The 13,645-nt window shown below is 41.1% G+C and overlaps 1 protein-coding gene across 2 annotated transcripts in view; it reads left to right on the forward strand.

The window, feature by feature from the left end:
- The window catches only part of WNT7B (Wnt family member 7B), a 128,737-nt gene extending 118,985 nt beyond the window's left edge, over positions 1-9,752 (forward strand). For both annotated transcript variants that reach the window (XM_074983690.1, XM_074983689.1), the window contains exon 4: positions 9,273-9,752. In XM_074983690.1, coding sequence (XP_074839791.1) covers positions 9,273-9,752 — 480 coding nt within the window. The remainder of the gene's footprint in view (positions 1-9,272) is intronic.
- Positions 9,753-13,645: the final 3,893 nt, after the last annotated feature.

Below are 13,645 nucleotides of genomic sequence, written 5' to 3' on the forward strand. Positions count from 1 at the left end.
TTCTAGACTGTCCCTCTACACCCATCTCAAATGTCATCTGATGTTGTTTAATGCCTGAATTTGTTTTACAGATTCAGAAATGAATGTATGTTAATGCTCTATTGACTACTCCATAGTTTATGCACCTCTAACCTTTCCTGCTTCCTTAGGCCTTCTTCCAAGCTTTGTTGAAATTAAGCATGATCTTGCAGGAACTTTCATAGAAAGTGCTAAAGAGTTGCATTTTCTCTAATGTCTTATGTTGCTGGACTCCAACAGCTCCAGTAGTTTTACTCATCCCACACAAAGGCAAAATGCTGCTTCAACTATGCCTTTAATCAAATACATACTTTGTCGCAAAGGCATAACTGTCAGTTTCACATTGGTGGAATGCATATAACCACATGATCACTAGGACAAGTGTTATTTAATCTTTTGAAAAAGATGCATAGTTAAAGGTCTACAATCATAATTTAGCTGTTTGCCAATGAAACCATAAACGTAATGGAACTATGCCAATTTATGCCAGTTGAAGATATAATTCCCTAGCTCCAAATGTTTACCCTTTAAAAGTTAAAATTTGTCTTCTATCACCATACACCGCCATGTTCAAAAGACATTTTGTGAAACCTTTTAAAATGTTATCAACCTAAGAAACCAGGGTATGCATTTTCCAAAATGAAGTTTTTGTATGAATTGAATTGTAATATGTATTCTAGTGTACAGAAATAGAATTTCAGTCTATCATAGATAGGCCTGACAAAAAATCTGACATTATGCTTTTCAAATTTCTTTCCCATTTTTAATGGAGACTGAAGCAATTCCTGTACTTATTGTATTTTCAAAGACATGCAATTTTCATTTGATCCATGCATGAAATTTGCAGGGATTGCAATGGAAGCGCTGTACAAAAACTGAAGGTACAATATGTCCAGTCATTTTGCAAATGTATGTTTTCAAAATTCGTTCTGTAAAAGCAAGAGAAAGAAAGAGAAAAAAAATTCAGTGAACGATCCAGAACTGGAACTGGAGTCAGGAATTCCTAAACAGAGGGGCACTGCAAAAAACAAGCAGTCCTGCAGCACCTTAAAGACTAACATATTTATTTTATTAGGTAATGAGCTTCTTCAGCACTTCTTCAGATTGGAGTAGATAAAAAGAATCCAGAGCTTATACAGCTAGGGGAAAGGGAGAGGGAGGGGCACCTCTGGACATTTTTATGTCATAGGCAGAATGTGGGAGGCAAATCACCTGACGTGCATGATGGAAGTCATCCTTGGAAGCGGTAAAGCACTATACCTGAAAGTTGTCCTGGCTGAAGAAGACAGGGACAAGGCAGCCAGAATGTGGTGCCAGGCCAAGTTGGTGCAACTGGTCTGAGGCTGGTTGTCTCTTCAGTGCTTAATATGTCTCAGAAGACATTCATTGGGGTGTGCATACAGAATAATAGAAGTTAGTCATTGAATTTTTGAAGTGAAGAAGTTAGTTCAGTGGCAGGTAACCTGCAGCCTGTGAACCACAGGCAGGTCTTCAGGGTTCCGTGTATGGCCTGTGAGACATTTTATTTACCATTGCCCATGCACAGGTTTGCCAGATTCCACTGGTTTCCATTCGTGTAGCATTTTTCCTACCAGTATCACTAAAGTGACATGCACGGAAAGCAAAGGCACAGGAAGTGAGGTGTGTGCTGATTGCCCACAACACTGACTGTGAGAGCCGTGCATCCCTCTGCAGCCAAAGTGCTGTTATAAGTCAGTCGGCACAGTTAGCAAACCTATCCTATCCCAGGAGACTGTCTTGTTTGTGACAATTTTACCCACTGAGATGAAGGTGGGCCACTCATGCAGCCACTCACTAGCCTAGGTTGCCCATCGCTGACTTATTTGTATTATAGTAGCATCTAGAGTCACCAGCTGATAGCGGGATCCTGGGTGCTTAGACAGTGTTAGTAGATGGTCCCTGCCCAAGCAACTTAATATTTAAATAATCATGAGAGGTAGAAGGTGTGAGTGGCAGAGAGCTGCAGGGAGTTGCCCTAAGTCACACCACAAGTCAGTGGACAGAGCTAGGCATGGAGTCAAGGGCTCCTGACTCCCTGTCTACTGCCCTAGTGGGTAACCCACACTGCCTCTCTTCTTAAGCAAATAAAAATAACAACATGAATTGAGACTTCATAAACAGGAGGAAAGTAACCCAAGCATTTTCTAGCAGCTACATGAATACTTATGGAAGGAATTTTCAACAAAATACATTTGCATTGATATTTGTGAGGATTTAACTTTCTGCAACCATTCTCACAAACTCCAAAGGTACCAATTGTATGAATGATTGTAGACAATGCATAAAAAGGGTTGTGAGTGTTGTCAACATGGTTTTATTCAAATGAATGTTCATAAATAGTAGTAGTAGGCATCCTTCAGTCTGCATAGACTATGGATCGCGCCCTTTAAAGTTTCAATTGAGGACTTCATTTACAGCATCTATTGTGACTATAAATACCCACACGAGAGTGACAGTCCTTGCTGCATCTCTTGCAGATGTAGTGGGTGTCTGGCAAGTCCTTATTGTGCTTTCTGTGCGCTCGCTTCTCCTCTGCTAGCTGTCTGATCTTCAACTCGCCCTTCTGAAGGCCCTTGTGTAACCCCTGCCTCCATCTGCTGTGGTCATCTGCTAGATCTTCCCAGTTGTCCAGCTCAATGTCTACCTCTCTGAGGTCTCTCTTGCAGACATCTTTGTAACGCAACTGGGGGCGTCCGGGAGGTCTTTTGCCAGAGGCTAGCTCACCATACAGGATGTCTTTTGGAATCCTTCCATCGTTCATCCTCTGGACGTGGCCAAGCCAGCGGAGTCGACGCTGCCTGAGGAGGGTGTGCATGGTTGGGATTCCAGCTTGCTCAAGGATGGCAGTGTTGGTCACTCTGTCCTTCCATGATATTCCAAGGATGCGCCTGAGGCAGCGCAAGTGGAAGACGTTCAGCCTCTTTTCCTGGCGGGCATACAGGGTGCAAGTCTCGCTGCCATAAAGGAGGGTGCTGAGGATGCAGGCTCTGTAGACTTGCATTTTGGTGTGAGTGTACAGCTTGTTGTTATTCCACACTCTCTTGCTGAGTCTGGACAGAGTTGTGGCCGCTTTTCCGATCCTCCTATTTAGCTCAGTGTCCAACGACAGGGTGTCAGTGATGGTGGACCCGAGGTAAACGAACTTGTGGACGACCTCTAACGTATAGTTGTCAATGCTGATTGATGGGGATTCAGCAACATCCTGACCGAGTACGTTTGTCTTCTTTAGGCTGATGATAAGCCCAAAGTCCTTGCATGCTTTGGAGAACCGATCCAGCAGTTTTTGAAGCTGGTCTTCTGTGTGAGACACTACAGCAGCATCGTCTGCAAACAGCATGTCTCTGATGAGGACTTCTTGCACCTTAGACTTCGCTTTCAGCCTTGCAAGGTTAAACAGTTTTCCATCAGATCTTGTGTGCAGCAAGATGCCCTCTGTTGAAGATCCAAAGGCATGCTTCAGGAGGAGTGTGAAGAAGATCCCAAACAATGTCGGAGCAAGCACGCATCCTTGTTTGAAGCCGCTCCTGATTCTGAAAGCATCCGATAATGCGCCGTCATATTGGATGGTTCCTCTCATGTTTTCGTGGAATGACTGGATCATCTTCAGAATTCACATACCCGTCTTCTGGAGATTCATCAATAAGCTTTTGTATCTATGTTTCCATATTAATAGTTTATACAGCTTATAATTTTAAAACAACGTGGTCACATCTACATTATAGTGATCTGTTGACAGAAGTTACTGTTGGAAGAGATCTTCCAGCAAAACTTCTGTTGACGGATCACGTCCACACACAAAAGTGGATCAAAAGAGCTACCTACTTTGTCAACAGAGAGTGGCCAGACTGCCTGGCCACTCTCTTGACAGACTGGCTAGCTGGAAGCTCAGCAAACAGGGCTGCCCAGTGGACAGGAAGCCCCATCTGTCAAGTGCGGCCCGCCCGACCCCCGACTGTCTATGCATTTTTTTTGTTGACAGAAACTGTTGACAAAGGCATCATTCCTCATTCCGAAGAGGCAGGCCTCTTTCGGCAGAAGTGCTGAGTTTTGTCAATGCATTTTGTATGTAGATGCTCCATGAATTTTGTCAACAAAACTGTGGTTTTTTTGTTGACAAAACTCTCTAGTGTAGATGTAGCCCTAGAGATAAACTGAACAGGCTTATGGCTGTATAGCTTGTTGAAATACTAGACATACATAATTCAATTTAAAATATCAAACACATTTTTATGTGTATGTATGTCTGGGGGACCCCCCCCCCCAAAATCTGAAACGTCTAGAAATAAGTCACTGAAAAATTGAATTTCAGAAATTTTTAGTTAGTTCTAAATGGTTTATTGGTCAATGCTGGGACATATTTCCCCCCTCAGAAGTTATTATTTTTTTAACCTGCTAGAGAAACTCTCCAAGAGAGACCTATCTGCAAGAAAGAGCTATCTGCAGGAAACAATTATAGATGTTGGAGGATAAGGCTCTAGGCCCCATCCATGTACCTGGCAAGAGCAGCCCTTGTTGGATGGGCAGCAGTTTTTTGAGCCTTCTTTCATTTCTCCAGTAAACAGGAGACTTTGGGTGATGGAGGAATGGATCATTTTCACCAGGAAGTGAGACAGGGTTGAAATAATGGAATGGCTTTGTTATATTCTCTTGTAACACAAAATTTAAGTATTGCTTGACTGAGCGGTGGGGGTTGAGGGCAGCTCTGAGTCTGATTAGGAAAACATAAGGAGCAACGGTCAGGCTAGAAGATCTATATTCTTCAGGCTGATGCCAGATCATATCAGACAGGAAATGCACATCACTCAACTTACATAAGCTATTACTATGTGATCTTCTATTATTCAATAAAATGTTAGTGTGTCAGCTGCCTGATAGCAGATGCTCCTTAAGATAGGCAATCAGATGGCATTACTAACTTCAGACCTGTTCAGAGACAAGCGTATAGACAGTAACCATTCCTGTAGTATAACTCATGGGCTGTAGGGGCCCCAACCTCTCCAGTCTCAGGGGAAGTGATGAGACATTAGTATAAAGAGTCAGAATCCATCTCTCTCTCTGGATGAGTATTACCAATGGCAAGAGTCGATCTCTTGCATATTTTTAATAGAAAACTGAAACAGTTTTTCTATTTCTTTTAACACTGCAGTTAAAAGTAATATGAGTTGTGTTACATTCAACATCTGGTCCAAAAATGTGCTTTTCCACCAAGGAAAGCACAAACCAAGAAGTCCAAGCCAAAATAAGCACACAAAATATTAGTATTGTTTTATGTATCTTATCCAGATAGGATTTTAACAGGCACAGAAACTGTATCTGATATAATGCCCTTGGGCCAAGATTTGAAATGTACAATATGTTTTTAGGGGGAAGGGGGGCATTTTATTTTGATTTTTATTCAGTCAGAAAGGAGGGAGAACCCCACAATAATTCTCCATGTAAAGCTTGTCTATTGAACTGGAGGAGAAAAACACTCCAAACTGCATTTTACTATATGATTTATATTGCTGCAAAATCTGTAGAATAAAAAGCTTTGCCATTATGTGTCACAAACCATGTCTTACAGTAGCAGTAGTAGTTAGAAAATTTTACTTGGCAAGGCCCTATTGGACCTAAAGTGGCTTGCTTATGGAAAGTGTTCTGATATTAGTCTGAGGCTGCAACTCAAGTGATGGGAATTTGGTTTGGGAAGTAGATCTTGCTGTCAACTCTTCAAGGTTAGATATGAAATCCTGACATATGACAAATGGAATTTTTCAAGGAGAGAGTCACGCAAGCTAATGATTTTTAATCTATAATCAGGCATCCGACCTGGCAGAGTGTGTTAAATCTTAGTAAATAAGTACCTTTCAGGTTCAGGGTCAGATCTACAGTATTTTGCTGAGACAAACCAAATCAGACAGAAAAATAGGAACAGTTGTTCTTAAGGTCAGTAGCAAGTACACAGGCCTGATTCTGCCCCCTTTGCTCATCTTCAGAACCATCTGACTATACCAGTAGGAAGCCAGTGAGGGTATTCAAGCAACAAGATACCACTCAGTGTTCAAAGGTGAGAATTAGGCTTTTCATGAATATAAATGCTGAACACAAGCCGCCTTAGACTCTCTGGCTTCCAATTTTGTGGGCAAAACTTTGCACCCACAAATAACTGTGGGCAGAAATGATAGCAGCTAGCAATTTAACTACCTGATTATGGGCCTGAATACATGGTTGAAACGCCAACCCTTCAAAAACCAGTGCCCCTCCTCCCAAAATCATGAGATTTGTTTAAAAATCACAATTTAACACATTTTAGGATCTTCTGGGCATTCAAGCCTTCAGTGTTACATTTTTCAAGTTTCCTCCAGTATCATAAGGCCTGGCAACAAATTTTGAAAGAAAAGTGGAGATTCTTGTTAACAACATGTCCTAGGATCTGGGGCTCAGGTAAAACACCAAGTACTGCAAGACCTAGTATAAAATGGCAAGATTCAGCACCACTCTGCATATCAAGTAGCAAGGTGTGAAAATGAAGTTGTCTAGGTCCAGTGTATCAAAAAGATCAAGTAATGCTCAAGACAGGGTACATGGGTCAACAATTCCCCTCTTTAGGTACAATGGTCATTTCCGCAAGACTCGTCTGTGAGAGGGAATGTTCTTGAGGATAGGTCTGAGACTGATACAAACTCTTCCAGGAGCTCAGAATAATGAGGACCCTCATCTCTTTCCGCTCCAAGTGCAAGATACGCTTTGTGTACCTTGATTTCTCCAATAACAAACACACAGCAACATGTACATTTAAAAGCAAAACACTACAATGAACACACAATTCTCCCAGGAAGAGAGGGAGCATAAGACAGAACAAATTGTGGTGACAGATGTTAGTCATTTAATGCACAACTGGAAGGCATGCAGATTCTACAGTGACCTAAGGCGAAGACGGTATAAAATCTCCATCGGCTGTAGATTTCTGTCCATAATTGTGTATGATTTTTTTCTACCAGGTTATTGTGGATAACTGTGGATATGTTGATGAATGGCTGAAGCTGGGGTTCAGGACTGGTCTGGTTTCGTATTTGTCAACCAGTGCTCACAGCCATGACTAATGCTCCTTTTTAATGGATGTGTGTATATGTCTAAATGATAATAGATTATTTGCAGGTACAAAATGTACACAATAAAATTGAAGGTAGAATTAAGGGCCACTGGAAAAAAAATCAGACCTTCATATTGACATAGAACTTTTAATTTGGAAATATCCCAAAAGACACCACAAAACTTGTACATCCAACACTAATGAAGTGCTACTGCCTCTGTGATAGAGAGGGCAGGCTCTCAACATACTGTTCAACAGTCAAGGGGGAAAAGAAGTTTTGGCCATGGTCACCACAAAACCCCTACCCTTAAGGAAGAATGCAATGACCACATAAAGCAAATTGGAACCCAGGGCTGGAAGAAGCTCTAGCTTGACACAGTAGCCTTCTTGGAAATCTACTTGATCTACCTCAGAAGAATGATGGGGTAACTTGACAGTGACTCAGTCTGTGGCTGGCTTCAAGGATCTTAAGGTAGTTGGGAGCCAGATACTTGGCCTGCTAGTATTTGCTATTGTATGTTGGCAGAAGAGAAACAAAGCTAGATATTCTCTTTAATAATGAAACCCCAGAAATTTGGAAAAAGAAAACATACAATTTAAGTGAAACTTAAACAACCAGGAGGGTGCCCTCTATTTGCAGGGCTAACCAAAGTTCTACTGCATTTATTTTAAGGCCTTATTCTTTAGCAGTAAGCACTTTTTGCTTGCCCTCTGCTCCATTATGCTATTGTACTCAGATTTCGGCCCTTTTATCCTCTGCCCATTTCAATCATGGTCTGGGATCTGCTGTGAAACCACTGAAGGAGATGGGCTGCATTAGTGCTTCAGTGGAGCTGGGGAGATCATATTTCCTGACTCTCATCCTGCTGCAGATACACCAGAGAGAAAGACTGGTTTATTTTATTATTAGATCTAGATTCTCATAACATGAAAACTTGCTGATGATTGTGGGCCAAGCTGCGGCCAGGTTTGCACCATGGCTTTAAGAGTCATATGTGGTAGAAGTGTAGCAAGCCCAACAGCCTCTATTGATCTTCTGTGCTGTCTCCCCCTGCAAACCTGCACCAGGCACAGGGAGCAGTTCCACATCTGCTCTCTCCATCTCCCTTCTTCTTCCCCAAAAAAAGAACTGAATAGTGTAGCTACACTTGTGCATTGAACAAAGTATCTTGTGCCACAAATGTGCCAGGCACAGGGTACTCAGACTGCAAAGCAGGGTGTACCTAGGCTATCACTTGTGTCCAAACACTCTCAAGCTGCCTTTGGGTTTGCTCCAGAGACAATCCAAGAACATGCAGCCTTTTGCTAGGGACTGTGGGAAAGTCAAAACTGAGCCCTAGATATGTTTCCTGTCTGCAGGGGGCCACATTCCTGGACTGGAACCTTTAGGCACTGGTGCAACATAAATATTAATAAATAATAAACATGTTTTTGTTTAACTTTGTGTTTGACTCTTAGATTCATGGGACTGTTAGATTCATGGGACTGATTCATGGGATCTCATTTTGCATGGTGCAGGGACCATGTTGATGGCCAGCCACTACTTGTTCTCAGGCTAGATCAACTGAGGGCAGTGTTACTGACGGTGGCGTTTAAGGCAGAGTGGGAGCTGGCTGGTCAGTAGATGAACATATAAGTTGATGTTTTAAGCATATAATGAGCAGAGATGCCTCAGCAATTTCACATGAAGTGTCCAGTGAATGTAAGAGCTGATCAAAATATTTTTAAAAATTCTGTTTTTATCCTATTAACCTTTTTTGAAAAAATGTGCATCAAGATTTCAAAAACCAAAATTTATCATTAAATTTTTTCTTTTACTATTTTTCATTTTCAAAATAAGATTTCACAAATGATTTTTTGGTGAGCATAACCACAAGATGGGGTCCTTCCTCAGCTCTGCTCTTCTCCCATAAAAGCCCATATTGATTTTAAAAAATTAAAAAGTACTTTCAAAAGGTTATTTGAAAGCAGGAAAAGTAATATTTTTGTATAATAAATGTCACAAAATCTTGGAACAAATATGTTTTTGTGACAAATAAAAGAATATTTATTAAAATGCCCTTGAAAAATCTCAACCAGCTTTAATAAGTATTAACTATAGACAAATTTGAATATTGTTTGCTCTCCAATAATATGTTTATATATACAAAACCACCTACAGGTTCTTGAAGAGAGAATGAAATTGGAATGCAAGTGTCATGGCGTTTCAGGTTCCTGTACAACTAAGACCTGCTGGACCACACTTCCAAAATTCAGAGAGATTGGATATATTTTGAAAGAAAAGTATAATGCAGCAGTACAAGTAGAGGTGGTGCGGGCCAGTCGACTACGACAGCCAACCTTCCTGAAGATCAAGCAGATGAGGAGTTATCAGAAACCAATGGAAACGGATCTGGTGTATATTGAAAAGTCGCCCAACTACTGCGAGGAAGATGCTTCCACAGGGAGCGTTGGTACCCAGGGACGGCTCTGTAACCGTACATCTCCTAATGCAGACGGGTGTGACATGATGTGCTGTGGAAGGGGTTACAACACACACCAGTACACGAAAGTGTGGCAGTGTAATTGCAAGTTCCACTGGTGCTGCTTTGTGAAGTGCAACACGTGCAGTGAGCGGACAGAGGTGTTCACATGTAAATAGTGGCATATGTTTAAACAAACAGAACAAATCACCACAAGTGAAGAAAGTGGAGTATGACAGACAACTACAGCATCATTTTGCACATCTATTTCTCTTTGGGAAAATAAATCTCTCCCCACAACTTACACATCTAAGGATGATGCATTTTGGGCTGACTAGCCGTTGTGACTGCAATGGAAAGAAGGGCAACAGGATCAAGGTGATGTTAACAAACACATGCAACTTCTTCTTTTGTTTGTTTTTTACTGCAATTTGGGTGTTGTAGAGTTTTCTTCTTAGATTTTTTAAGTTATGCACATGAAAGAAGCTGACTGAATTACGGATCCTAGGAGGTTTAAAGAAAAGACACCTTTTTTTCATATTTTACAAAAAAGTAACAAAAAAACCCTGTTCAGATAAGACTTTTCTTTTAAAGACAATGAAACTTTTACTGAAAAGAATGGCAGTATTGCTGCAAAAACATTAATTCTAAAAAAAGCAGGTATAACAAAAACTAAAATTGATAGCAAGGCAAAAATACTAAAATGGAAAAACTTCAATATCTGTTTGCAAATTAACATTCACAAAATCATGTCAGCTGCCAGTGACACTGGAACTCTATGAATGAACATTAAAACTTATTATTTATGTTTTTAATAGTATCAGAAAGTTCTAAGCACTAACGGGTAGCGATGTCTTAATCCTGTACTAAATGTAAACTTATTGGAACTCGGACTTTATAATTTTTGTATTTGGTTCTCCCTAGGTTCTTTAATGCTACTGATCTATTGTCACTCCACTGCTAAAGAGTTCAATTGCTGTAGGCCTTAAGCAATGATCAGAACTGAGCAATAAGATCATGCAAAACTGTGGTTACAAATGCTCGATACCGTGGTTTCCTGCCCGTCCCCAAATAAGAACTAACATTACAATCCAGAGGTGAGGCAGGGAGCACCTATTTTCATCTTGGCATGGGTAGTTTTAAGGCACAAAGACATGCTTCAACAGGTATTAAAGGTTTTGCTTTGAAGAGGAATCCCACAGCAGGATCTTTCTTTGTAAGAGTTACAACATCCTAATAATTCCCAGCACAAACTTGCCCATTACTAATATTTTGAAAGAGCTTATGCTCACCCTAATTTAGGAAATTAATAAAAATATATTAGCTACAATATAGTTGATATAATCTCTGACTCATGATGGCTTAATTAGCATACCACACACATCTAATAAATTGCTGATTGGTTAATCTGGGTTACTTTTTAAAAGTCATCATTCTAAGCTTGGCAGCAATAAATGATACCCCGACCCCTCCTCCCGAGATAAATATTTGGAATGTTAAGAAGTTGAATCTTTACATCTCTGTTCAACTTCAACTCAGACACCTTGTTCTCCACGTGGAATATTTCCTTAGAAATCTCCATTCAAAATAGTATTATAAATCAGAGCAAGTTTAATCACAAAAGCCAGCTATTCTCTAGCTGCAATAAAACTGCTCCCATAAAACCGCAGCAAGTGTAATTTGCAGCAAGTAGGGATGTTGAAGCGTAGCTGGTTAGCCTCACCCTAAACAGATGAGGCTTACTGGTTATGGTTAAATGGTCAGGGCTGCAGCAGCTCCTACCCCCACCTGTTGCGGACAGCGGGTTGCTCCAGCCCCACAGGGCATCATGGGTGTGGATGCTCCTGCTGGGCTGGAGTAGCCCCTTCCGTGTTGGCCCTTGGAAGGAGGGGCAGCTGGGAAGGGGAGGCTGCTCCCGCCAAGCTGGGCTGGAGTGGACCCCCCGCCCACATGCCCTGCTGCAGACTGGGACTGCTCCAGACTGACTTGAGCGTTGCTGCTCATGGCATGCCCTGGGCTGCTGCAGACAGGGATTGCTCCAGCCTGGTTGGAGGGCCCCAGTCCACAATGCTCCCAGGCCGGGTAGCTGTGGACAGAGACTGCTCCACCTGTGCTAGAGTACCGCCTCCCCCCAACACACCTATGGCAGTACTATGGGCAGGAACACTCCAGCTAGGCCAGAGAAGCCCCAGTCCATTGCAACCTCTCCAGCCCCACCCCCCACCTGTTTAATTGGTTATCCAGTTAAACCTAGCATTTAACCCGTTATCCAATTTAATGGGATTTCATATCCCTAGTAGCAAGTGCTGCTCTCTGACCGGCAGGAAACATTAACTATTGTCGTGTTACTGTTATCTGGACCTTTGGTTGTGCGGTTTCAAGAATCATCTATCAATTATTCCTCAATTTTTGGGCCTACATTTTCAAAAGTGACCACTAATTTTGAGTATAGGTTGAACCCATCTAATCCGGCACCCTCAGCACCTGACCAATATGGACGAGAGAAGTTGCCAGACTATGGGAGGTCAATATTGTCTAGCACATTACCAACATTTCCACTGCTTACTGGACTGTTAGCTGTAATTTAGCCCTAAATGTCTTCTAAGTAATAGCACAGAACACGGAGAGCCAGATCTCATGGCTGCAAACAAACTTTATGGGACCACAGGAAACTTGGCCGCACCCATGTTAAGTGGTTATCCATCCAACTAAAATCATGCTGGATTACAGATGTAGCCAGATAAGAGCGTTCCAGATTAGAAAGCTTGAACCTGTCCTGACTTGAGACACCGAAAGGGACATGATTTCCACCTGTTGACCACCAACCTTTGAAAATCAGGCTGATTCAAAGAATCTCCAGTGGAGCACCCAGAAGTTGAGGAACCTAGAATCACTTTTGAAAATCTCAGCCCAGGGTCTAAATTCAGCTCCGGAATAAAATGAGCACAACTCCATTGAAGTGGCTGTCCCAATTTATGCCAGAACCATGCTATACAATTTAAATGTCCCTTTTGATTCGTGGGTATTGTTGTTAAACAATAATTATATACTGTACTTTCAGCTCATTCTTGAGAAGCAAATAAAGCTCCCATGCACAGTAATGCACAGTCATATGGTACTAGATATTGTAAATATATTAGAATAGTATTTGTTAAGTACAACTGAGGAATCCAATTAAGTTATATTATTGTATATCGTTTAAATGTCTATAGAGTATTTTAAATTATTGTGAACTACACTGAGTAAAAAAAATATATAGTAACACCAACCACCCCCAAAAGTGGACCAAAATGACACTTTCACATCCACTCCTATTTTTAAATAGCTAGGCCAGCTATTCTTTATGTTGATCTTTCTACTGTGGATTTGTCAGATCGTCCTATAAAAGTTTTACTCATTTGGGGTGGTGTGTTCAGAGAGGTACTAGATAGCGCCAGACGGGCTGGGCTGATCACAACAAGGCAGGGATTTTGCTCTATGTACAGAGAAAAAACAGTTTTAATGTATTTTGGTCAGAAAGCACCATTGCCCGTACTGACCTGAAACACACAACACATGGCATCAAATCTATTAACAAAGGTGTTCATAAAAGCAAAATGCTTACAAATACCATTTCCTGGAAAAAAGAAAAAAAGTAGTTCAATATCAAAGACCTGTAACAACAGGAGGTTTGAATGCTACCAGTGACACCACATGGTTTATAGTGATTTGCAATGACGGAGCTCAAAATACTGTATGTTATTAAAGAATTTAAGAACAAAGATCAATTTGTTTACTATGTTAATGTTAATGTACAGCAAACAAAAACAAAATATGGAACACACTTCCATTAAACTTTAATTCCCTTCCTTCATGTCCTTCCCTTTTTTGTTTTTGTTACTTATCAACCTTTTTTAAAAAGGTTTTAAAACATATATTTTAAAACTTGTGCAATAACCATTGGGGTTTGAATGGTACGCTGTATGCTTCCCAAGTTTACAGTAGCTGTGTGTGGGGGGGGGGTTAAAATATTAATGGAGGGTCTTTGCATTAGTAAAGTCCAAAGTCCTCTATGTACACTGCAGATGAGTGA

This window comes from Carettochelys insculpta, chromosome 1 (genome assembly GCF_033958435.1).
Source record: "Carettochelys insculpta isolate YL-2023 chromosome 1, ASM3395843v1, whole genome shotgun sequence".
In the NCBI taxonomy this organism is placed as follows: Eukaryota; Metazoa; Chordata; order Testudines; family Carettochelyidae; genus Carettochelys; species Carettochelys insculpta.